We start from the raw sequence: 24,596 nt of genomic DNA, 5'->3' as shown, positions 1-24,596 counted from the left end.
ATTTCAAGGACCCGCAGTTTGATAGTCTTTTCTCTGCATGGGACCCCAATCTACACAATGTAAAGTCCTGCAGTGTTACTGTTAAATAAAATCTTAACCAAATGGACCTGTAAAATTGGTTCCATTTGTACACTCTCAGAGATACAGACCTGTATAAGTTAATTTGGTACCTATAACTATCAATCACTAAGCTGGGGAGGACCCCTTGGAACCTCCTCAAGGACCTTTTGGGAGGTTCCAAACCCCAAGTTGAGAGCCAGTGGAGCAGGCTTTCTGCACTTTGAGCGGTGGGACACTGTCTCCAACATGTAACTTTGTGTGTCCCTATGGCCCTGTCAGTGCAGGCACACCTTAGCGCACAGCCGCGGACAGAAGAACCTGACGCCCATTGTCATTCCCGGCTTTTAGCGGCTGTGCGCTAAGGTGTGCCTGCGCTGTATGTCTGGCACTGTTGAGCTTCACACTGTGCACAGGTGCATGATGGGAAGCTGAGTTTTTAGTGTAACACCAATTTATTTTTCAGCACAAGTGTCGCTGTTGAGTACATATATTATTACAGTAGAGTACAGTATGTGTCGAACATTACAAGTACAGAATGTGTACAGTACCGTAGAGTACAGTAAAATACAGCACAAGTACAATACAGTACAGAGTAGTACAGGAGTTCAGTACAGTACAGTAACTATAACAATTACAGTATAGTTCCACCGCTCAGTTCACACGTGTGTGATTTTATTTTTAAGACCAAGGGAGGAGCCTTCCCAATTCCCATAGTTGTGTAGGTTCCGTAGAGAGTGAAGAAGGTAAAATCAGCATCCTGTCTTGTAAAAGGTCAGATCTTGTGTTTTAGAGCTGTGTGATTTTCTTTTTCCTTTCCGGTGCTGGCTGGTGAGAGAACACTCCACTCTTTGTGTGTGTGTATGAGGCAAACCAATAGAACCGCGCATTGAGTGCGTCTGTGGCTCCCTTGGCTTATGTACACACGCACAAACATGCAGACACGCAAGACATGCACATCATACACGTTACACACATTATGCATGCACCACCCATTTAGTTATAAATATAAGTTCGATTCTACAAATGTCTTCTACATCCTGACAGTTTTCTGAAAAAGCTATATGTTTCTATGTCAGTGGTTCTTCGATTTTTCAAAAATAGCTGGGGTAGATCTGCTATTTTTCAATAGCTAAAGCATAACATAATACTAACACCAAAAGGGGTTCCCGCCCAAAGTGGTTTCACTTAAAGGGATATTTAACTTTAAAAAAAGCAACCTTTGGTCATTGTATCGTCTACACCCGGGCCCAGACAGTTTTTTAGTTGCTTGATTCAGTATTTATTTAAAGTTTCCATTCAAGGATTCTCAAAATTGTCAAGGAAAAGACACTAAAACACTAAAAATCTAACGAAACAAACCCTGGCCTAAAGCCTTCTTCATTGATGATTCTTTCGGTTGTAGCTTATACGTTTGGCAGAAGTGAGGTTTTCGTGTGTGACAGGCTGTGTGTGTGCGCACATGGTTGTTTTCCCTGGCTGTGTTGTCGGTTACAGTAGGTGGTGGTTTGCTGGTATTTGCCAGTAGCGGTACACACACAGTATTGCCAGATTTTGCGAGAGAAATAAGCAACCAGGTCCAGATCTACAGTACATCTACATCTGATCTACAACCTCACAACATGGGTTGTGAGCTCACGACCACTCGTTGTGAGCTTGGAGATCTGCTATTTTCCCAAGAATGTTGAAGACAATTAGGGTAATGTTACATCTGGGGGTCCTCGCCATGAAAAGGAAGGAGGTGAACCTACGGATGAAGGCTGAGATGATATGAGTTGGGTTATCTAAGCCTTTCAGGATTAGGACATTTTACTCAACGATGAATTGCCTCTCAAATAATCGCAATTAACGATTTAATTGCGCTTCTGTCATGGCACATTATGAATAAAAAATACATACAAATTAACTTACAAAATAGCTGATCTACAAGCTGAAAACTATGCAATACATTCATGATCATCTCCAAAAACTGTGATTGAATAGGCGATTATGTAATAACTGTGACACCCAGGAGAAAACACTTTGACATTTTAATTGACAAAATCACATAATATACACACATTCAATGCTGAATCAGAATTAAGTCACTAGTCTTGCTCTTAATTGTATTATCACACACTTTACATTAAATAATTTTAAGGGTGTCGGGTGGTATTATCGCCCTTAGATTTCATAACATGTGTTTTTTCTCCCTCCGTGCTGATGCGGAGCATGTGCATCCCATTACCACGGTAACCCGGTTAAAGTAATTGTGTAGCCAATGTGGTGCGTGCTGTGGCATCCAGTGGACACTCTGTCTACAGACAGACAGCGACCACAACAAGATGCAAACCAGAGAGGTTTTTTAGAGCTTCCCGAACCGATAGATTGTTTTGGGCCAAAAAAGTTTCAAATCGAAATGAATGTTTTTATAGTTTACAAAATAACGGTTCAAATATCGGTAATCGGTGGTCTACGGAAATCAAGATCGGCACCAGTAACAGAAATCTGGGAAGGTTTTGGGTTGGACTGCATTTCACCCGGTGGTGTATGGGTGTCACTGTCTTAAACCGACAGTAGCCAACTGGAGGGCGCCCTTTGCTGGCTGATGTTTGTGGGAAAGTGGTGTCTGGGAGCTCTGTGAGTCAGTCTGCCTCCCTCCAGAACTCATGTGACTGAGGGTGGGATCATGGCTGCTTGATGGACTTACAGGAATGCCCAATCCTGACAGGCATCTACGACAGGGTGAGAAATATGGGAGGAGTGGGGGGGGGGGGGGACGGACGTCAGGCAACGTTGCTCCGTCCTGAAAAACACAATGGGGAGGTTTCACCGGACAGAACGTCGAGCAGCGTGTCCGACCGTGTCCGTCGATTAGTGTGGTCGGTGACTGTGGCGTGCAGGGCTGGAGGCCTCCAGAAGACGGGTAGAAGAGTTGGCAGCATGAGATAGATGCCCCCCTCTTGCCACAAGATGAATCAGGAGTTGGATTATATGTTTGTGGAAGTAAGCTTTCTTTCGGTTTTTCCCCCCCGCTTTTTGTTCAGCACCGTCTTTCATCCTTCGCCCCCCCGACTCCCTTACTTACTGTATACGTCTGTCCACTGTCTCAGCTGATGCTTAAAGCTTCTGTGGGTCACTTGTTCCAGATAATGGGATTTGCAATGGCAGAAGGGGCTTGAAAAAGAGCCACTTGTTTGGTTTTATGAGCTATATGTGGATCTCATCTGTAGTGAGTCCAATTCGGCTTTCCGGTTTTGAATTTGGCGTCGTTCGAGAGGCAAGGATCCTCCATGGAGTCTTGGGCTAACAAGCCGTGACACACCCTTTGGACAGAGTTGTGCATTCTAGAGCAAAGTGTTATGTCATAATCAGCTGGTTCTCCATATGGGCTGGTGAAATATTCACTGAAGGTTAACCTGTCTAGGAACGATTAGGCCTATAGTCCTAGTTGGCAGAGCACAGAACTAGATAATAGCTTTGTTCCACTGTGGTTATCTAAAGATTAAAATGGCCTATTTACAGAGCCACAGAGCAGCCGGCTAGGATGTTCTCCTCCTGTTGTAAATGTAAAAATCACACCTGTGTGAAGTGAGGGGCGCTTTTACCAACCCTTATCATCTTACATCATCGCGATATCATAACATGACATCATATGCCGATTTGCTCAGTGACTGACAAAACAAACATTAAACTCTGTTCATTGTTAATGGCATTTTATGTTTGTTAGTGACAAAACAAAAGTTTTTACTGTTTGTCTAGACAAGACATTAAACCTGTAGTATATAGGAGGGGCTAGCGACCCTCAAAAATCACACCCGTGAGAAGTGAGGGGCGCTCTTCGTACATCATCATGGCGTAACATGTCGATTTGCTCAGACACGTAAAATCTCCTTTCATTGTCAATGGCATTTTTGTGTTGGCACAAAAAGACAATTTGCTCAGACACATATATGACGTAAATTATCTTTCATTGTCAATGGCAAATGTGACACGAGTTAGGACAAAATGCTGTATATAGGAAAAGAATCACACCTGTGTGAAGTGAAGGGCGCTAATATATTAAAACCCAATCCAAGCCAAGGAACGACAGGTTACGTTTTAAGCACTATAACCCCCTGTGCCGGGACGTAATCTTGTGTCTTAAAAAAAACAACAACAAAAAAACTATAGAAACGCTGGCACCTGGTCTGATTTTCTATTGTAATGTACTGGCATGGATTGTATAACTCATGTTGATTAGGTGATGTAATGGTGATGTGAAACAAACGGCGTCAACACAAACATTAAATTCTCTTTTTTGTTATTGGCATTTAATGTTTGTTAGGGACAAGATGACATACATTTTCCCCTCATTGTCAATGGCGTTTTTAAACTAAAAACAAACCTGTATATAGGCGCCCCTCAAAAAACAGGCCATGTATTTACCGGCATTAATTTGATACTTTAAACAAACATGTTTAAATAGCAGATCTACGTTGCTATTTCAGCTATTTTTCAACAGATTAATTTGGACGGGTGAAAGGAAACGATTCAGAGGATTTTGCTAACTTAATTGCGATTATCTCCAATAATTGCGATCAGGCGATTATGTAATAATTGACAGGCCTAACAGTTTAGTGCAGAGATGGAACGAAGAATGAATTAAATCATCTGCCTAGAGATGATTAGATGAACAACATTGGTCCCATGCTGTTTTTGCACTGTAATCCGATTCTGGACAGATGTTATCTTTTTTACAAAACAGGAGACTTTATTATTTGGTTTTAATAGAGCACCGAAGTCCCGACGTCACTGTCAATACAGGGCGCCAGTCCCCAGGTTCGTGTACTTTTTATTTGCATTGTAATCTCCATAGGGGGATTTTAGATCGCCTCATATAAGAACTGTGTTTGAAAAATAAACCGATCACCCCGGCCTTTTCACTCATATGGATATGAAGCATCGACTGAAGGTGGAAATGTACAAATATACCCAAAGAGTAACAAAATAAGCGTTAGAAACGAGTCAAAGAAACCATAGACTACATTTCCGGGTAGGCGGGTGGCTGCATCTGCCCGTTGCACAACAGAAACTGAATGTTAATTTACGTTTATTTTTATTTTATTGATATTTAATGTTTCGTGGTTAGTACGAGTCGAGTCACCACCAGCTGAGCTTACGTCAACGAGGAATCTCAAATGTGTTGACAGCTGGGTGTGACGTATATTAGCAGCGACATTGCCTTCATATGTAGTTTCAAGGCTTTTGCGGCCACATTAATTCCATTTTCTCCAGAAACTGTCTGTATCAAATATCAATGGACATCATTAATGATGCACAGCCACTCCCCTGACAGAAAGGCCGGGGTGGTCAGTTTAAGAACACAGTTCTTATATGAAGCGACCTAAAATCGCCCTATGGAGATTTCACTGCAAATAAAAGAATACATGAACCTGTGTATTGGCGGCCTCTACTGAAAGTGACGTCAGACTTCGGCGCTCTATAGTCCGATTATTACAGGATCACCTGATTATTTGAACTAATCCCAGTTATTATATTATGTAATATTCATCTTTATTTAAAAAAACAGAAGAAATGAAAAAAATCATTAATAATTTCTAAATAAATATTTCTATAATTATGTCGTTGCCCTTATACATGCTCTTTTAACTCATGCTATCTTGTGGTGGCTTAGGTGACGCGCTTGTGCCATTAACAACTTTCCACGTGGTATGCAAAACTATCCATACATTGGGTTTTTAGGGGGGCAAAATCTCATAAAGCTTACATTAATATACAAAAATAGCTAAAAGAGCACTTCGGAACTTCCTCAAGCTCAAAACATGTCACATTGCGACAATTTGTGATAAGTATGTCGTTGGAAAGTATGCAAGACCTTTCAGTTTTCTGCTTTGTGCAATTTGTGTTTACAAAGCCGTGTTCATTGTTCTTCTAGCCCAGTTAACACAATCGGATCTGAATTAATCACAATTATTTGTTAAATGTCAAGTGTCATGTATGTATAAAATCATGTAATGAACAGTGATTCACGTCGACACAGATTTCCTCAGCTGTCTGCATGATACTACTATCATCACACACACTGTCTCCTGGTTGTGTCTGACTCAACTGATAGAATTAAGTGGCTGGGCAGACTCAGACAATCGTGTTTGGCACTTGGTATGATTAGCGAATCTCCTCTCCATCACAGTATCAAGCAACCTCTCCCGGATTCTCCGTGTCATGCTGCGTCGGACCAGCTGAGGAGAAAAACAGCAGATTCTCACATGAGCCCCCATCATGTGATGAGGATTCTGCAGTACTCTGGGAGTCCATTCAATGCTCTACTGAGGAGATGCGGGGCAAAACACTGTGCACATGCCTGAGTGCGCGCGCACGCGCAATAGGCAGGCCTGTGTTTGTAGAAATAATTGGGAGCTAATCTATGTCTTCTGGGTTGATCTTTAGATCTTTCTCCAAGCCTCCGGGACTTATAGTTTCTTCTAAATCTGAACAGGCAGGAGAAGAGGACTACACTGTTGACTACATCATTCACTAACCTCTTTTCCCACTGCAAGGCTGAGGTGGAGCTTTTTATGAACTCGGCAACTGCAGTAGTTTCAACAAACATAATGGGAAGAACGGTTGTTTATTTAAGTCTCGGACCCTATAAACTAAAGTTGAGTCGAAGTTCAAAACATGATTGCCGAAAGGTGTTTGCGTGCATCTGCCATTTACGTTTTCAGCTTGTCTGGCTGTCCCTCCGTTGAAGTCTGTTTCCAATCTCATGAATGCAATATCTCATGAACGCCCGAACGATGAATACATGTTTGTGGCCATGACTCAACTAAGAATTCATAAGCTAATTATGACAAAATGTCATACAAATGTCTAACAGGTGATAAAATCTTGAAGCAGAGATTTCAGTGGCCAAAGGTCAAGGTCACTCTGACCTCTCAAAACACGTTCCATAGCCTTCATGTTGTCAGTATAGATGAATTTAGCCAAAAATGTACACGTAATACTTTGTATTAAATTCATTCAAAGTATTCATTGCGTGTACCAGATGACTATATGAGTCTGGACAGATATGCCAACTGCAACTGGTTGGTGGAGTCATACAAGCGCCATGTGATATTTGTAATTCAGGGAAGGGTTGTAATGAATGATTTATGAGCAGGCCGGCCTGGCCTGTGGAAGAGGAGCTAGACAAACTGTACTGTATAACAGTAAGTCTCAGCAATATGCTAATTGGCCTCTTATTGATTGCTCCAACTGAATCACCAAGGCTTTCCATCATCCTGTTCAGGCCTTTCTGATTTGCAGCAGTAGGGTGAGTGCAGTTCTGCCTGGGACTAGGAAACTACTTTTGGAGGGGTCCAGGGGTTAATCTAACACATCTAAACTGTGTGTGTGTGTGTGTGTGTGTGTGTGTGTGTGTGTGTGTGTGTGTGTGTGTGTGTGTGTGTGTGTGTGTGTGTGTGTGTTATTGGCATGAATCAGTGCTATTGAACACCCTTTACGTCTGTGTGTCGTTTAGAAAATATTGAACCAATGGAAAGTAGTAAAAAGTGCTTTGGACAAAACCTCTTAACTCCATTGGATTTGGACCCTCAACATGTCTGCTAAAGCAACTAACTCCACCACCTATCCCCCTCTCATGGAAGTAATTGACAATAATATATAAAGTTACAACACAAACTTAGATGAGGCTCAGGCTGTATTGCTTTGTTTTAAAAATATAAGGTTTTCTTTATTTCCTGAAAAATGTATATTTTTAATTTCCTGAAAAACATTTTGGAGTTATGAGGTTTCCTCCCGACAGCAGAGATATGTGGGTATAGTCCAACAACAGGGTGAAGCCTAATTAGGCTTAAAGAGTCAGTAGACTGGACTGGACATGCAGAACTATCCTCTGTCGAGCAGCAAGTGAAAGCACTGAGCTCCACTCTCAGGGGTCAAGTCTCACTAATCTGCCGTTGACACATTTGTAAACACTTCTGATAAGCTGCCCCACCCTCTCAACCACCTCACCCCACACAGCATAGCCCTCTTCTCTATCTGTCCCTGACTGTGACCTCCAAACCTTCCTCCCAGATGTCCTTTACGGGGGCGGCAGTGGTTCAGGGGTAGAGTGGCCGGAAGAGCGGCCAGATGAGAACCGTGAGGTTCCCAGTTCGATCCCGGGCTCCCCCAGAGTTTGTGTCGAGGTGTCCTTGAGCAAGTCTCGGAACCCTAATCCAAAAAAAAAGCTTTGTTCCTCCCAGATCTCCTTCGAAGTACTACAATTAATTGGACAGCCAACTATCACTGCACGATTCTTTACAAAATTAAATTGCATAGGTGACGGGTGTCGGAATGTAAATCTCGATCCTCCTTCGATTAATTGTGCAGCAATGCTAAACGTATCAAGCAGAAGTTCTGGGAAGAAATCCCGTCCATGCTTTAAAAACTACAAATACCACATTGCAGTTGTGTACCTCAAGCCGACCAGAGCCATCTAATAGAAGAGTTGCGATATTCAGGGGGCAGAAAACAGCACGGTCACGTGGTTCATGTAGGCCTATACTCACGCAAGCCCATAGACTCAATGCATTCCAATAGAAGTCTATGTAAGCCGCCATTGGACTGGCCCCATGAAGTGAATGGAGTTTGCGTAACTCTGTCTATACTCTATGGCCCTCATTTATCAACTTGGCGTACGCCAAAATATGGGTGCACGCCTTGAACTTGAACGTGAGCCAGGACAAAAATCACGTTAGGTCGAGAGCTGTCGTACGTAGGCTTTGTCCTCAGCAATATTTCTGTCGTACACAAGCGGAGCAGCATTGTTTGACCAGCTGACATGCATATTCCATTCATGGCGATATGCAACTGTGATGTGTCATGTAGCCTTGGTGCGTGCGTGGGGGGGCAGGCAACAAGGCAAAGGGGGGAAACTTTTTTATTTTATTTTTTCGTCATGTAACTATGGTTTCCAAGGTCGTACTGCAGTTGTTCATGTCGCAAAAATGAGGGCGAGGCTTGATTTCATAGGGCGTGCCAGCTTTTACACTTGATTTTACACTCAATTGATAAATGAGGGCCTATATGGCTCTGAGGCCGACCAGCTGCCGTTTACATCTGTGACTCGAAGGCATTTAATGAGCGTGTTTTGTGAGGTCACACAAGTTCATCCTTGGGTCTGAATGGACTTTTGTGGCACAAAGTTTCCTCGAGGCGTTCGTTCCTGAGACATTGCATTCACTAGAATGGGACAGACATGATGTCACACTTACTTCCCAGCCTGCAGCACGCCTACGTGGGTCCAATATGGTTTAGAGGTGGGCTACCTATATGGGAGCCAGGTGGGCTAACTATGGGACCCATATGGAAAGCGGGCACCAGATGGTTCTCACCTGGGTTGCCCGTGTGGGCTTTAAGTGGGTTCTACCCGGGCCTTAGGTGGGCCCCTATAGGCAGTTTTATGTGGGACCCATAAGTGGGTCCTAACTGGGCTAGCCCATGTGGGCTTCAAGTGGGTTCTACCTGGGCCCTAGGTGGGCCCCACCATGGCAAATTATGTGGGGCTGACATGGGTCCCTTATGGTTTCAAGGTGGGCTGAACTATATGGGCCTCAAGTGGGCAAGTTAGCCCACATGTAGACCATGGTGGAACTACATTGGCTTGCCCACTTCCAACCCATGCAAGTTAGCCTGCATACATGTAGACCATGTGGGACCTACATGAGCTTGGCGAAGAAAGCGAGAGCAAGCACTCAGTTGAATAATTCCACGTAATGGTGTAACGGGTGCACGGTTCTGGAAGATATACACCTTTAGGATTCTTGTTTATTTCGATTTCCCCCCCCCCCACACCATCTTTAGGCAAAGGAATTATGTTATTATGTTTCGATCTCAGTTGTTTGCACTCATAACCCGCCACTTTATCTCCATAAATAATATGCAATGTCTGATTGCCTAAAATCTAATGTAAATAATGAGGTTGTTTCTTTCACAGAGGCTATTTACCTTTCCATTAATTAGTTGTATGATGATAACAATACTCAGGACACAGTGCTATTTCGTACATGTAGTGACAGGGCATTGTAGTTGACTGCAATGGGATTAGCTGCAGTTAAAGCCTAATCCAGACCTGATCCTCCCTCAGCCAACCCTAGGATTACTGCCAGACGAACCTCATACCTGTAGGCTATCATCACACCGCTCCTCTTCCTCCCATGATACTACAACCTGCTCTGATCTGCTGATCTGAAGCCGGGCCATCACCTGCAGATGATTGCACTGACTCGCCTGAGCTTTTCACCTGTAAATAGGAATCCACAATTCATTCATTGTGTATAATATATCACCCCCATGAGGTTAGCTTACACAGTCACGATCACAGAATTCAGTATTCATTTCAATTACTTTTATGTAAGACGCCAGCTGTGGTTTAAAATTGTCAAGGATGATACCAAAAGTGTAATATTAAAACAAATTGTTTTGGTTAGTAATTTTGATCGCAGCAAAGATTATTATGAATATTTATGATTTCACAGTTATCATGCTGCCCTGCCAGTATATACTATACTGTATGTGAAATCTAATCTATGACTTAAAACATTGTTGCAGCTCCATTTAACCAATTTTTAGGCGGGGACCCCTTTTGGTGTTGGCATTATGTTATGCTTTAGCTATTGAAAAATAGCAGATCTACAAGCTCATATAGCTTGTAGGTCTGCTATTTTTGAAAAATTGAAGAACGACTGACATATAGAAACACAGCTTTTTCAGAAAACTGTCAGCATGTAGAAGACATTTTTAGAATTTAAACATGCCAGAGATGTGTGAAAGTCCATATGAACGGAAACAAAGTGCTCCGTGTAGTACTTGTCATCTTTAACAAGTCAACAACTGCGAGCGATAACACTGTGACAGCCATTGTCAAGTGTGAGACGAAGCGACAAAGTGAGGAAAGCCGGGTGCAGCAGAGCCCCAAGGACGTTCCAGCGTTTGTGGACAGGACACATATGTAGATACAGTATAGGCCCTACAGTATATCTCATGTTTTGTGAATGGCGGACAAAATAATCTTCTAAAAAAACACAAAAGAAAGACCTTTTCACCTCGAGTAAGGAATATATCGTCTCTGTCGGGTGGAAACCTCATATGTCCTCCTAATTCCTCAACTGTTAACCTTTCGGGATTCAAATGCGGATGTGCTGCTTTTGATGCTTCTGTGTGACGCTGTAGTATGTATGATTGATGGCTACAGGCTTTAGTTCCGACATACTATTGATCCGAAACCTCAATCCCTAACCTAACCATAAACGCAAGCACGGGAGCAGCGCATGTCGGACCATCGCATTTTCGCGTCGCGTCGCATGTTCCCGCGCTTCGGACCTTTGGTGTGTCGGAAAAGCGTGCACACCCCTGATTGATCAAGTTTAGGGCGTTAATTTAGGAAAAGCACAAAAGTATGGAGATGAGAGCTTTTCTGCCGGATGAGCAAAGACATGTTTGCACTCCTTACATCCCAATACGAGATTTGTCCCTGACCTGACCTGAGTATATCTGAGTGACCAGGTGCTATTGGAAATGTGTTGCATTACAAAAGTAGGTCACTACTATCAAACCCAATCACACTCTCTGCTATACCTGCCAATACTTTTTTGATTCGTTTACTAACTGCCCTAGGACATGGACCAAAGACATTTTTAATTCAATTTGAAAAAATCTTTCTTCTCCTCTGGCCACATGTCACACCCTGGGGTCCAAAACCACAGAGAATGACTGATCCCAAAATTCTCTGAACTCTAAAGGTCACAGCGGAAAAGAGTGTGTCTTGAAGCTAATATCATGACTTTTTACGCCACCAATGTACTGTACAACCACAAAAGAAATCTGCTTCTTGATTATTCGATTGACGAGCAACATTTAGTCGATTATGGTTCGATCTTTTGGTTATTGGTTTTGAACCATTTGGCCTATAGAACAGAATCTTTTGTTCTGATGCCATACTGTATGTGTGCTTCTGCCATCTCCACTTCGCTGTCCGTCTGTCTGTCTGTCCGTCTGTCTGTCCATCCACCCATGAGGCACACTGGGTGGTTCCATCTGCAGACTCATCACGTAACCCTGGATTTCACTGCTTTTTCACCTAGCTCATGTCACACAGTGTGGAAATGCATGTCCTCAACTGTGTGTGTGTGTGTGTGTGCGTGTGTGTGTGTGTGTGTGTGTGTGTGTGTGTGCGTGTGTGTGTGTGTGTGTGTGTGTGTGTGTGCGTGTGTGCGTGGTGTGAATTTCATCCTTCACGTCTCCTCTAAGGACTATGGGGAATTTGCTGCTCTATAAATATGAGCAAATCCTCCTGCTGCAGCTCTGTGCTATAAAACTGTTTTCTGCCTCACTCTGCCCTGTACTATAAATTATAATGCAATTCCTGTGTGTGTGTGTGTGTGTGTGTGTGTGTGTGTGTGTGTGTGTGAGAGTAAATCAGCAGCATATTGCAGTATTAATCTTCAGAAATATATTCTAAACGTGTGTGTGTGTGTGTGTGTGTGTGTGTGTGTGTGTGTGTGTGTGTGTGTGTGTGTGTGTGTGTGTGTGTGTGTGTGAGATCAGGAAGTTCAGCTCAGCGGTACAGTGATGCCTCGGTGAGGTGTGATGCTGCTCAACACTTGCTGTGGCTATTTATACATCTCCTCTTCTTCAACCCCCCGAGTGTGTCTCTTTCTCTCTCTCCCCATTCCTCCAGCTTTGTTCCTCTTTATCCCTCCCTTTCCCTCTCTGTCTGTGCCTCTCTCTCTCTCTCTCTCTCTCTCTCTCTCTCTCTCTCTCTCTCTCTCTCTCTCTCTCTCTCTCTCTCTCTCTGTTCTGGAACATTGCCCTCTGTGGAGAACAAGGTGAATGGACAGAAAGATGGATGCAAGGAATGAGGATGTTTACAGAGTCTTCTGTAGTGGAGTGAACGGACAGTGATCCCTGCAGTAGCGCATTAGCGATTCGGCTGATTGGTCCCATTCTACCTAGATTCACTCACTCATTTTTTCAACATGTTTTTTTTTTAAATATCTCTGAGTGTAAACGGTGACACAGTATTGGAATGGCAGCATAGACACTATAGACATCATTGTTTTGCAACGAGCTAACTGTCATGAACTTTATTAGTTGCCCATACAGTCTTAGTAAGTTACAAAACTTTCACATTTACCTGATAAATGGGAAGAGACATCATTGAAAATGAGAGACTGGGGGGGGGGGGGGATGTCTAGCCATAGAGAGACAGTCAGAGACAAGAATAGAGATGGGTAAGTGCTCTCATTACAGGCGGCTGCAATTCTACACTGGCCCCTGTAAAACAGTTAACGTTCCCCCGCCCCTATTTATTTCTTTAAAAAAAATATATATGATGTTTTGATGAATTGAATATGGAGGACCCTGATCTAAACAAGTCTTAGTGCTTTTTTCTGGTTGCATCCTCGTGGCAGTTTTTGTATTGACCTGTACTTTCGTTGAACTGTACCCATTCTACAAACTGTTTTTCAATCAATCAATACCAACATTGTCAAGAGAGCAGGGTTTAGCAGCACTGTCCATGTTGCCATGTGACCAGTGAAGCCCCCTTCACCCCTCCACCTGACCTCCTGGGTGGCGCCAGTGTCTCAGCAGCCCTTCTGACCAATGCTGGCGCTCCTGAGTCAGGTGGTACTGTGCTGTAGACTGTAGTGTCCGCTTGGGGTCAAACCTGTGTTTTCCGGTTTGATTTTATATATATATATTTTTTGTTATGGAGGGACAGACAGTAGGCCTATTAGATGTTTTTTAATGGTGTTGTTTCTTCTGCTTTTATTCATTTGCTGTAGCACTTTGAGATTCTGACGAATATACAGTGCGTTATATAAAATCCATTATTTTTATTATTATTATATAAATGCATCTTTTCCCATTATTTGAGCATATACTCCTATTGATTTGGTTGGCAACTTCGCAGGACTCGGCATCATTATTGCCGCGTTGGTCTGACTTTCCCCATTACTAACCCTAACCCCAACGCAAAGCCACGTTGTCGGACTAAATGCGCCGTCTGAATTACGAGCGGAAGCCAAGTCAACGCTAGCCATTAATGGCTAGCGTTGTAGCATTGGTCAGCAGCCTCTCTCTCTCTCTTTCCATCTCTCTCTGTCTCTCACTCTGACTATGTCACAGTACTTTATCAGTCCTCACACAAAAGTCAATTCAGTCAGACCTGTAATCTTATGTAACTGAATGACATACCTCCCTCTCTCTTGTGAGAACATGATGTCATGGAGCTAGATAATCTTCCATGATGTAGTGGACCAAATTGATAAATCCGCTTGGCGGCGCGTGATCAATTTTATCTCCTGCGGTACAACGAGGCCTCTCTGTGCCCTCATGACATCATCACCGCGAGCAGCGCTTTACGAAACGGAACCAGCGGAATGCTTTTCCCATGGAATGTTTGGAGCAACGCGCCGGGCAGGCAGGTAGCCAAGGTCTGGTCCGGAGCAACGCGCCGGGCAGGCAGGTAGCCAAGGTCTGGTCCGGAGCAACGCGCCGGGCAGGCAGGTAGCCAAGGTCTGGTCCGGTATGGATCATGGGATCTTGTCATGTCCATTACTGCATTACTGCATTTCCTCTGCAAAGGTGACCGAGCAATTGGTCAGTAGAAAGGGCTTTTATAATATCCTTGCCAAGTTTTATCAGCCATTGGTCGTGAGGTTGAACTTATTTCTCTTTTGTGAGAGTAGGCTGTATACTTCATTAACGTCCACTAGTGCAGCTGGGGTTCTCGTTTTTTGGCTGCGGACCCCCGGAAATGCTTTGGCCATGTCGCCTGGGTTAACGGTGCCGGAGATTAGCTGTTCACAGACGGACGGAGTGCAAAACATACATGCCTTTGGCCTGGTGGAGACAATAACCTTAATAATAGAGTATATCATAAATTAATACTGAAACCAGATTGTACTATGTGTACTATGTAAACTCTTCATTTCTATTTCCCTGCCATGCAGTTGAAAAAAATGTGTGGACATGTGAGGGACTCGCTTGCCAAAATAAGCTGATCTGCAAGTTCTTGTGCAGTGCGTCCCGATGTGAGACCATAGACGTCACATTATCACATTACATTACATCACATTAGAGTTCCTGGTTGAATGGCACATGTGCTCATCGAAAACACACACCCCTTTATTTAGGCACTATTTACGGACAGCTTGGTGAATCGGGCTCACTGAGAGTAACATTCTAAATGCTGCGTTCCCACGGTCATGAAATTCCTGGAAATACTTTTAAATTAGAAGAAAAAAAACTTTCCATTCCTAGAAAAGGTTTGGAATTTATCCTGGGTCCTGTTTTTGGCTATTGATTTAGTTCAGCATTTCCCAAAACATATACGGTATAGCATTACACAAAATATGTAACCTAAGTAGTTTTTCACCAAACGGGCTGCGTGATTGCAGCCTAATGTGTTCTGGACGTGACAAAAAAGAAAAACAAAAAAACAGATCTACAAGCTCACGACGTGCTGCAGCGTGATCCTGTGGTGGCGTAGCAAAAGGTTTGCTGCACAACTTGCTTTGAACGGTTAATCATTTGCTATATTGAAACATAATCCTCATAAAGCACTCCCTATAGTTTAAACTAAAGTAGGCAACGTACTGGCATAGCTTGCAGTTGCCACGGTGATGGCCAAACACTAGCCGGCTGTGGTTTATGAGCAGTCTATACTCAGAGGTGTGCAGTACGTCACACAGTGTAACACAGACCCCTGTGAAGGAGAGTGCTTTATGAATGTGTGTTCTGCAATGGTGGAAACTATGTCAATACTTTTTTTTTCAATGTAATGCGTCCCGGGACCCAGGGATGGTCTTTTTGATTGCATCCCAGGACCGCCGGAGGGTGACATGATTGCGTCCTTTCTCAATTTAGTGAGTCTAAGGATGCAGGATGTTTGCATCACTGTACTCTTAACGTTTTACTTAGAGGACAACTTTAGTTTTTTTCAACCAAGGTTCATGTTTTAGGTTGTTATTAGAGAAAGTAAAAGATGAGGGTAAATTTTTGAGTGGTGCAACCACTCCCTTACGGAGCTATGTGTGTCCGTGGGTGGCTGGCTGGCTGGCTGTGTCCATCCCTGGCTGGGTCTGTCACAACCAAGTGTCACTGTTGCACAGCCACACACACACCGGGCCAGCACCCTGGGCGCGTTCCTGTGGGTCTGGAACTTCCAGGGACCCCCACGGCCCACACGGAGTTGCACCACTCACTTCATACGGGTGTGTTTTTATTTGTTTAAGACCAATGTTCTCAAATGGAACAAATGGAAGTTTATTAGTCAAAACCATGGTAATGTCTGGTCTAGGGACTCTTCAATATTGGTGATTGGCATCGGACCTAATCATCTGGCATGGGTCGGCCTGGAGTCTTCTTGTTCCTACTGTACATCTACTGTACCATCCAGTCTAGGCAGTTGTACCTGTTTAATTGCTCACTGAACCAAACAAGAGCGTCTCATTTGAGTTGTTGTTAGCAGATCATGTAATGATGTTATTGGTGTTGACATGTCTAGCTACTGCCTGGCTGACTCTGCTTTCAGTGTGTAAGTAATGCAGAATAGATGTCTGACAATAATTTAACTATTGAGAGCGTACAATTAAACCACTGGTTGAAAACCACTGTACAACATAAAGAGGTTGGTGAGCTGGTGTGAAGCCCTCCACCTTATCAAATAACACTGCCATCCTTCACTTGTCCTCATGTGACCTTGATTTCACCTTTTATTACGAGTAAATGTGGATGTTTGTTTGAGATTAGCGGAGGCAGGCTTTAGCACAGCATGCACTCAGTTTGAAATGACAGCAGTGTTAAAGGTGAAGTAAACTATGCTTGAACTCATAAGGAATTTGTCTGTGGCGTGGCGTGGCGGGTTGCTTAAATCAGATGGACCCGACTAACTAGATCAGATCTTACATAATCATGAATCATCTCATTCTGGCCATTCACACAATGTGCATGCGTCCTCACTTTTGTCTTCAATGTTTGTGTTTACAGTGTAGATTTCCGTCATACACAAACATTACATTTCCATTGACAATGAATGGAGAATTTTACGTCATAGTGTCTGAGCAAGTAGACATGTTACGTCATAATGATGTACGATGATAAGAGATTTTGTACACTACACACACACACTCAAAAGTAGTCATAGGAAACTGTAGCAAAACAATGTCTATTGGCGCCCCTCAAAATAAATATCTTTGAGGGACGCTAGCCCCTCCTATGTCCAGCTTTGAGCGTCTGTGCAATCACAAACATTGAAGACCAAAGTGTGTAAACACAAACATTGAAGACAAAAGTGAGGACACAAATTGTGATTGGCCAGAATGAGATGATGTATAGACGTATGATGATAAGAGCGCCCCTCACTGTGTGATTTTCTTTTTCTATATGAAAAATATGGCTAATAGAAGGTTAATGGGGCCTAAATTAGTTTTTGATGTAATCCCTGGTCAAATAAATGCTATTAGCCTAAATCCAGCTTTTCCTTGTTTAAACCATGAGCAATGTGCTCTCAACCGCTTATACTTAGGCTATTGGACACAATAGCAGATCTACAGGCTCACAACGTGTCACACGTTGACATGTCCAAACGTCACTTTTCAGGATTCAACTTAAAAAAAAGTAGCAGATTGACATGGGGTTTGTGCCCGATGAAGGCGCCTGTCCCACCTTTGAAACAACGAGACAATCAGTGTCTTGTCATTTTAATTGTCTTGTCGTTTGCCGCATCAATTTACCACAATGCTTTGCGGGGTGTGGGCGGTGGCGATAGGGGTTTGTGCCCAACGACATGCTATTTTTGTGGAACATGTTCACCTATAATGCTCCCAATAGGGACACCAGGGTGTGAAAGTGGTTGAATGAAGCTGCGGCCCTGCAAGGTGACAGCAGCGAGTTAGCCCTGAGCCCGGACAAACGTGCTGACTTCTGGATCCATGCCCAGCAACCTGCTGGCACTGACTATCTGCAAGGCCAGCTCATCTACTCTGTAACATGACTGACTATCTGCAAGGCCAGCTCATCTACTCTGTAACATGACTGACTATCTGCAAGGCCAGCTCATCTACTCTGTAACATGACTGACTATCTGCAAGGCCAGCTCATCTACTCTGTAACATGACTGACTATCTGCAAGGCCAGCTCATCTACTCTGTAACATGACTGACTATCTGCAAGGCCAGCTCATCTACTCTGTAACATGACTGACTATCTGCAAGGCCAGCTCATCTACTCTGTAACGTAACTGACTAACTGCAAGGCCAGCTCATCTACTCTGTAACGTAACTGACTAACTGCAAGGCCGGCTCATCTACTCTGTAACATAACTGCAGTTTCTAAGTAGGGCTGTAAAAACTGTCGATTGTCTTGTAGATCGGCTATTTTCACTTGACATTTAATAACCCAAAATACTAATTGACTATTGACTTATTATTTTATAATCCATTATGAATCAGTTGGTTCAATTAGGCTAAATGTTGCAGCCCTAGTTGCAAGATCTTCTTGCCATTCTGTGTGTCGTTAACAAGTTTGTGTGTGATCTCACACACACACACACACACACACACACACACACACACACACACACACACACATGCGTGCTTGTGCAGTGGGAGTACTCAGCCATGTGACTGAGTGTTTTCATCTTTGTTTTTCCACATAGTTGCCATCAGCTGATAGCCTGTGGCCCCAAGGGGCTCTATAGAGATGTGTATTTATATGAATGGGGGTGTGTGTGTGTGTGTGTGTGTGTGTGTGTGTGTGTGGGGGTTATAGTTATTACCGCTCATTACAGTTGCATTATTGTGACGCATGTTTCGATGCTAACGCAGGATCCACCGTTCATGATCTGATCATTTTAGTTTACAGTAACCCTATTATCAGAGACCCAACAGTCTAAGGGCCGATTCATACTCCTATTTTACCGCTGTAGTGCCGAAATGATTTCGGCTCGTCAGAAATTTTCAGTAGCAACGAAGAGACGACTTTAGGACGCCCTTTTTTTTAATTAAAATAAATTATTATTTTGAAACCGTAGGCAAGCTTTTATTTTCTGGCGATTTTATTTTCCTTTTACGTTGTTCGCTTTATAACGCACGCTCCCAAAATGGGCACACCAACTACAGGTTGAGTTGTCAAGTTTTCAATCACAAAACTATACTGAACATACACAGTGAACACTCAAATGTGTTGGTCTAACCCCGAATGAAACACATCTTCTGGCACTTGTTGTAATGTTCCTGTAGTAAACCCAGCCCATCTGATGGTGTGTATAGACAAGACTAAAGTAAACTATTATATACATTTGGAAATACTGCTGGGTCCAGGTCTGATATGGACAGGGTTCAAGGAGTTTTATTGTCATTCCAAATGAGTACAGAACACAATTTGTTTACTCAGGTCCTGGTCAGGCAAAAAGATACAATACATCTAAAAATAACACCTGAATAGACATAAAACCTAAAGTGCAAAAAAAGCAATTGCACAACCCACTAACATTGCACATGCCCATAAATAATCAGCAGCATTAAAAAGAAACGGTTCATGTATCGCAGCTCAAGTTCACAATGCAGAGTTCAAGTGTAATCACACAGATCACAAAGTGCAAAGGTCACAGTTCAAGGTCTAGAGTTCATGATTCTCACAGCTAACAGGGAAGAAGCTATTCTTCTTCCTAGAGGTGCTGGCCTTAAAGGACAACTTTAGTTTTTTTCAACCAAGGTTCATGTTTAAGGTTGTTATTAGAGAAAGTAAAAGATGAGCGTTATTTCTTTTTTCATTTGCTGCTTTCTTTCGTTTTAGGGATATTAGCTGTTTTTGACAAGGGGGGGGGGGGGCATTTGAGCATGTGGCTAAATATGTATTTCTTTACAGAATATTATGGCGATTTCTTTTTTTATTATTTACTATAGTCCTAATAAACCCCAGGAAATTACCCCAGATGTAATTTCCTGGGGCTTATTAGGACTATAGTAAATAATTTAAAAATAAATCGCTATGAAATGTTGTAAAAACAACAAAAACAGCTAAAATCCCTAAAACGAAAGAAAGCAGCAAATGAAAAAAAGAATATGCTCAACTTTTAGTTTCTCTAATAACAACCTAAAACATGAACCTTGGTTGAAAAAAACCTTGGCTGAGACCAGAGCCATAGAGTAATGGTTGAGACGAAGCAGTGAAAGGCCCTGAAAGATACATGACATCAGTCTTAACCAATATCTTTCTGTTGTATGAACACAAGGCTGCTGTATACTTTATACCTCATACTAAGCATTTAAAGTATGACATTCCGTTTCTCTCCAAAGTTGAATGTTGCCACTACTGTTGGAGCAGCCATAAACTATACACAGGTTCATCCCGATGTTCTGGGCATCTTCGTAGAGTTAGTGTTAGTAAAAAGCAGGTAAAAGAGTAACGTTTGAGAAGACTAACGTCAGTCTCACTTTCCCATTCAATGTAGTAGAAGAGCCGACTCTTTACACCGCAGATATGTCGTCTCCACCTACAGGAAATACGTAATTGCCTGCGACCATGAGACCCGTTTCTGAGTCGGTCTATATGTAAATGTCACTGAGGGCAGGAAGGCTGCATCCATGGATCCTCTGGGCAGACGATCACCACCTGGGTGTGGTTGGTAATGTGTGCTCAGAGGCAAATAGTTTTAGCCTATATGTTTTTATCTGGACATAAAATGCTGACCACTGAAAGTAAAGCTGAACCGTAAGGTCAAAAGGTCATGTCATAGAGAGTTTCATTTGTTTGGACTGTACAGCTGTATTTAATTATGCTTGTACTGACGTGCTGTGGTGCACATTGACAAACATCCAAAACAAGAGCAGGCCAGTTTGGTTTCTTGCCATTCTCGTTAAGACATGATGAAATTAGTTCTACACACACACACACACACACACACACACACACACACACACTAATGCCGGTCTGTTCCCCACACAAACACGCATGGCACACTCACATTATGAAATTGTCATGGTGCAACCTTTGTGCAACGTAAATACTTCATAATGATGATGATTCATGGGCAATTTGTAATGTAAGTCATTATGTTTGTCATGGAAAAAAAGAACCCGTAGGCTAATTATTCTAGGCATGTGTCAATGCAGGGAGGACTTGTATTACATTTATATTAGATTGTAATAGACTCGAGTCATATTAATACTACAGCCCCAATGTTTATTGGCAAACATTTTAAATTGATTCAAACACGCTGACAATTTGTAATCTATCTCTTACTAAACAAACTTTAGTTTAGTAGTATGCGACGACACGGTAATTGAGTGTAAGTTGTCACGTCCCCTTTAGTCCCTCTGTCCTATTGGGGCCAGCTGTGCGTGTTTGTCTGTCTATAATTGCCTTCAGGACCCTGCATGCAGGTGTTTCCAATCTCCTCATCAGCTGTTTGCAGTTTGTTTTCTTTGCCACTGCCTTTTGGTTCATCTATCCCTACACCATAGGCTATACAGCGGCCCACATTACATCTATATCACACCAACAACACATTTGCTACTGAACAGCACTACTAACCAACAGGACCACGTGACCTCATATTCTCTGTTGCATATTTCAGTTCATTATTATTTAACCGTTATCTAAATAATTGTACGACGTTTCCCTTACTAAGTATAGTCTGTCGGTAGACTTGTCATCCTGAGCCAGTGTGTTACTGCTGTATGATGGATGAACAATGCCTGCTTTATTGTCTCTGGTTCAAAGTTGTTTTGGTTCAAGGTTTGGCCCCTGCAGTCATCTTTGGTGTTAGCCGCCACATTAGAAAACTCTCTAAGTGTAGGTCTCTTAATTTGGACCACTGATGTACTGTACCCAATGTGCAGGGTTCTCTCCACATTCCTCAATGCACTTCTGAATTGAACTGTGTGTAACTGTGGACATGATTTCACCCACAGAAAACTACAAGGAAGAGAGATCATTAACAACCCATTTCCCATTACACAACCTGAGGCCAATTCTACAAAATCTTTTCTAAATCGGTAGTTCACTAACTTTTTTGTAAAAAGGAAAAGAAAATAAGAAAAACAAGTGTGTGTGTGTGTGTGTGTGTGTGTGTGTGTGTGTGTGTGTGTGACTGTGTGTGTGTGACTGTGTGTGTGTGTGTCCCAAATTAGATGACTGCTCAGTGTCAATGGCCCAGCTGTAGGCTGCTCAACAGTGTGTGACCCCAATCATCTGCATGGGTCAATGGGTCGTACTCTAAACGAACAGACAGATATAGAGACACACACAGCCCTTCATTGGAGCGGTGTGCGCAGCTCAAACATAAATAGCAGATGCCCATGCTCGCAGTGCAGCACAAAGTGACGTGTTGTGAGCTTGTAGATCTGTTTTTTTATAGGTGCTTTCCCGGTTTTGAATGGGTTAAAAAAGTTTGAACCAACGTATGAACACTGATAAACGCTCTGATTGGGGATGTGCAAAACAATTCATTTCATTGTCAGTGCTGTGCATATTTAAAGGGGATCTCAACCTCAAGGGCGTTCAAGGTGTTCTTGAACATTGAAACTAACTTGAACCAACTGTACCTGTCATACAGTAACCAGACATACCATTTTCTACTATAACTAGCAATCTGAGAACCCATCTGCAAATAAAGGAGAAACGGCACAGATGAAGCGTCAGAGAATCCACGCTATGAGTCTGGCCAAAGTCAGGCTAAACTAGTGTTATATTGGTGGCTATAGCATGGTTCCTCCTGGTGGCTTCAGCAGGGTTTTTGAGGAAAAAAAACCCACACGGAGTTGCACCACTCACTTCACACAGGTGTGATTTTTAATGTCAACTTGTTTTCTTTTATAGTAATGTCTCTCTCTCTCCTCTCTCTCAGTTTGCTCGGGTGTGGATTCCCGACACAGAGGAGGTCTGGAAGTCGGCTGCGCTATCCAAGAATTACAACAATGGCGACACTTCCCTGCAGCTGGTGTTGGACGATGGAACGGTAAGGAGGAGAAGAGAGGGATTAAGGAACAGCAGGAGATCACTGTCTTTCCTCTAGCTCAGTTGTTTTCAACCAGTGGTCTGGGCGGGACCACCAGTGGTCCTCGAGGGTGTCCCAGGTGGTCCCCGGCTAAATGATGGAGAGTTGGTAACAAAGACCCTTATTAGATCTTTAACTCTTGTCAGGTCCTCGAGACTTAAATTATTGTTACATACCTCCATTAGGCTACTTAATTTACAAGAAGTCTACACGAGCATGTAAAATAATTGTCATTTTGATCAACGTTTGCCTTATCTCAGCTATGGTATACCACATCAACACGGCATGGAATTGGGGGCAAAATGGTGTCCAACAACGACAACAAAATATTCTTTAGTTTTCGGTCCTGCGAAGCAAATCTCATCATGGTGGGCCGTGGCTTAACCCGTTGATGCCTGGTGCGACCTATACGTTGTTCTACCCTTTGATGCCGGCGCGCTCTCTGTGTCTCATCAGCTATTGCTATATACATGTAGCAACATAACTGTTTAAAACAAATAATGAATCAAAATGTGAAGGTTTTCAGAACCTTATAGGTCAGGCCTAGAGAAGGCGTTCCCAGATTCGGCCTCAGGCCTCAATGCCGAACAAAATGATGCAGGCCTTGACATGAAAAGGGTTGGAAACCACTGCTCTGGCTGATTTATGCTCTGCTGTCAACGCACGCAAAAAAAACAGCAGAACTACGACTTAAAAGCTCACGGCACGTTGCGGATGCGACGCATCGGTGAGCTTGTAGAACTGCTACACTGCTACTATTGTCGAATAAATTATAGAAATAAATAAATAGAAAATCAGGCTTAACCCATTTTGACCTGAGATCAGATTCTTCTTCTACATCCTGACATTTTCTAAGATAGCAGGACCTACAAGCTCGTAGGCGCGCCACCGAGTGGCGCGCTACGAGCTTGTAGGTCCGCTATTTTTCAATAGCTAAATTATAACATAATGTTTAAAACACCAAAAGGGGTTCCCGCCCCAAAATGGGTTAACTCAGTCTGGCTCTGTAACAATCATTTTCACCCCTGCTCACTTTTCTTGTAAATACATAGTCGTACATACATACCGGTACTCTCTCTCTCTCTCTCTCTCTCTCTCTCTCTCTCTCTCTCTCTCTCTCTGAGACGCGACACACCGCATCTCATTATTGCTTATTGGTGTTACCATTAGCTCTCTCGATAAACAAGACCTTCCAGATTTGCCTTGAGGAGTCGTAAATATCGCTAATTAAATTCTCCTCTGCTTGGAATACATGCAAACAAACAGCTACCGTCCTCCATACAGTTCCTACTTAACATTTACCATCATCGTCACATGTGTTAAATAATCTGCCCCGTGAGAAACTGAAGCCTTTAACATATGTATGTACTGCTTCTCTGGTGATTCTACAAGCCTATAGTGGCTTCGCACGTATGGAATCACATGTGAAATAGGGTGTTGATGAAGCATTCACACATTGATTTCCCCATTGAGTTGTACGTACAGTCGTGTTATCTGTCCTGAGATT

General features: G+C 42.9%; 1 protein-coding gene across 1 annotated transcript in view; it reads left to right on the top strand.

Annotated features, from left to right (window-relative positions):
* The window catches only part of myo5aa (myosin VAa), a gene marked incomplete at its 5' end in the record, with an annotated part of 102,549 nt that overhangs the window by 2,382 nt on the left and 75,571 nt on the right, over positions 1-24,596 (top strand). Inside the window, one exon of the mRNA XM_080771121.1 lies at positions 22,940-23,050. Within this exon, the coding sequence (XP_080627247.1) occupies positions 22,940-23,050 (111 nt within the window). The remainder of the gene's footprint in view (positions 1-22,939; positions 23,051-24,596) is intronic.

Source organism: Protomyctophum bolini, assembly GCF_963924005.1.
Source record: "Protomyctophum bolini genome assembly, chromosome: 1".
Lineage (NCBI taxonomy): Eukaryota > Metazoa > Chordata > Actinopteri > Myctophiformes > Myctophidae > Protomyctophum > Protomyctophum bolini.
The sequence above is the reverse complement of the archived record's forward strand: the minus strand, read 5'-3'. Positions and strand labels throughout refer to the sequence as shown.